The sequence below is a fragment of the Neltuma alba genome, unplaced genomic scaffold (assembly GCF_004799145.2).
Source record: "Neltuma alba isolate B1F8T4 unplaced genomic scaffold, ASM479914v2 tig00012629_pilon, whole genome shotgun sequence".
NCBI lineage: Eukaryota > Viridiplantae > Streptophyta > Magnoliopsida > Fabales > Fabaceae > Neltuma > Neltuma alba.
Genome location: NW_021637069.1, coordinates 373,157 through 375,606, shown reverse-complemented (window position 1 = coordinate 375,606; position 2,450 = coordinate 373,157). Strand labels below are relative to the sequence as shown.

General features: G+C 43.4%; 1 protein-coding gene across 1 annotated transcript; it reads right to left on the bottom strand.

The window, feature by feature from the left end:
* Positions 1–251: 251 nt before the first annotated feature.
* LOC114729360 (uncharacterized mitochondrial protein AtMg00810-like) lies at positions 252–1,250 on the bottom strand. Its single transcript, XM_028916356.1, has one exon. The coding sequence runs from the start codon at positions 1,248–1,250 to the stop codon at positions 252–254; it is 999 nt and encodes a 332-aa protein (XP_028772189.1).
* Between the last annotated feature and the right edge of the window lie 1,200 nt (positions 1,251–2,450).

Here is a 2,450-nt window from a genome sequence, read left to right as displayed (position 1 = left end):
GGTTACACACATTAAAAGTTTTATCACATTATATTCTAGTTAATATATATGATTAGTAAGGATATTTTAGGGGAAAGACAGAAAGAAAACAGTGAGGAAAATGTTTGAATATTCTAGGGTACCGAAAAGGTGACCCTACCATTGTCTCTTATAGATAAACCCAATGTGGGTAAAAGGAATGATACGATCAGGACCCTACACGTGTACACAGGATATTATACAGAATCATAAAAAGGGTGTATATTGTCTATTTATTTATTTCCTCTAACATTCCCCCTCAAACGAGAGGGTGTCCTGAACAGCCCGAGTTTGTCTCTATGATGAAGAAATTGCGTGTGCGTGAGGGCCTTAGTGAGACAGTCAGCAACTTGAAGAGGAGATGAAATGTGTTGAATATTAAGAAAACGTGATTGAATCATATCTCGTATGAAATGAAGATCAATGTCAATGTGCTTGCTGCGAGAATGCTGAATTGGATTTGCTGCAAGTGCTTTGGCACTGAGGTTGTCGCACCAGATCATAGCTGGTTCTTTTAGGAACAATCCGAGCTCAGACAGTAGTGAATGTATCCATTTTAGTTCAACAGCTCCGTCGGCCAAGGCTCGGTATTCGGACTCTGTGCTTGATCGGGACACTACACGTTGCTTTCGAGAGGCCCAAGAGATCAGAGTGTCTCCCAAGTAGACACATAAACCAGCCATAGACTTTCTATCATCCACATCTGTAGCCCAATCTGCATCGGTGAATGCAGTTAATTGAAGTGAAGAAAAAGGTTTGATATGCAGCCCATAATGATATGTTCCTTTGAGATATCTAAGAATCCGTTTCACCCCCTGAAAATGTATGTCAGTTGGATTAGACAAAAACTGACTGAGCTTGTTAACCGAGTAGGCTATGTCTGGTCTGGTTGTAGTAAGATATTGGAGGGATCCGATGGCTCTTCGATAAAGTGAGGGATCCTTCATTAAGTCACCGTCAGTCTTGGAGAAGATCCGTCCAGTGACCATGGGGGTTGGAACAGGAGCACAGTCAAGCATATTGAGTTTCTTCAAAATATCTAAGGTGTATTTTCCTTGATTCAAATACAAGCCGGAGGAGTCTCGAAAAATTTCAATGCCAAGAAAAAAATAGAGCGGTCCAAGGTCCTTTAATGAGAACAGAGAGTTCAACCTTACAACAAATTGTTTTAAGTAAACAGGATTATTCCCGGTAATGAGAATATCATCAACATATATGAGAATAAATACCATGATCCCCTGTTGTCGAAGATAAAACAGTGACACATCACTGCGAGCATTCTAAAAACCCCAACTGAGCAAGGTGAGTCTCAACCGATCGTACCACGCACGAGGAGCTTGTTTGAGCCCATAAATCGCTTTCATAAGCTTGCATATGTGAGTCGGTCGTTCTGGATCTTGAAATCCCTCAGGCTGTCGCATATAAACATCCTCTTGAAGGTATCCATTCAGAAACGCATTGTTTACATCAAGCTGTCGAATCTCCCAGTTAAATGTTACAGCGATTGTAAGAACAACGCGTACTGTGGTCGGCTTGATGACCGGACTGAAAGTCTCACCGTAATCGATCCCTGGAGATTGTTGAAAACCTTTAGCAACGAGGCGAGCTTTTGGTTTAAGAATGGACCCATCGGCGTTGAATTTAGTCTTGAAGACCCATTTGCAATCCACAAGTTTCTGACTCCCATTGTAAGGAACAAGGACCCAAGTTTGATTGCGCCGCAAAGCTTCGAACTCGTCGACCATGGCTCGTTTCCAGTAGGGAGAATTCAAGGCTTCGTGAGTGGTGCGTGGTTCGGCAAGAGAGGAAAGAGATGCTGGGTCTTCATGTGCGAGGAGACCAATGAAAGGATATTTTGGTTTGTGAATCCCATCCTTAGCTCTCGTAACCATAGGATGAGTGTTCAGTGGAGGCAAGGTTTCAAGGGAGGCAGAGACTTGGTCCGTCGGTTGCAAAATAGGACTTGAACTTGGACCAGGAGAAGATGACTCACTATTGGACGAAAATGGAGTGGAGTCAGCATGAGAAAGTTGTGGACTTGGTGACCTCGGCGGGCTGTCAAGTGGGCTTAAGTCCACTATTGGGCTTGAGTCCAGGCACATCTCGTCTCTGGTGCGGGGAACTAATGGTGGCTAAGTATTGGGCTCAAGAGACTCGTGAACTTGGGCTTTGGATGAGGTAATGATGAATGGGAGTAGGCCGTCATTATCTGTGGATGCAGCTCTTTTATTAAGAAAACCTGTAACACATGGAAATAAGAATGGGTCAAAGACTACATGTCTAGATATAAAGATACGACCTGTAGCACTAAGGCACTTGTATCCCTTGTGTTGAGACACAGGCCCAAGATAAACACAGCGTTGGCTGTGAAATTGAAATTTATTAGCATTGTAGGGTCTGAGGCACGGGTAACAAGCACAGCCAAAAGGCTG

Bases quoted from the DNA above. Each gene is read 5' to 3' on its own strand.
- LOC114729360 (XM_028916356.1), bottom strand. From the start codon at position 1,250: ATGGTATTTATTCTCATATATGTTGATGATATTCTCATTACCGGGAAT.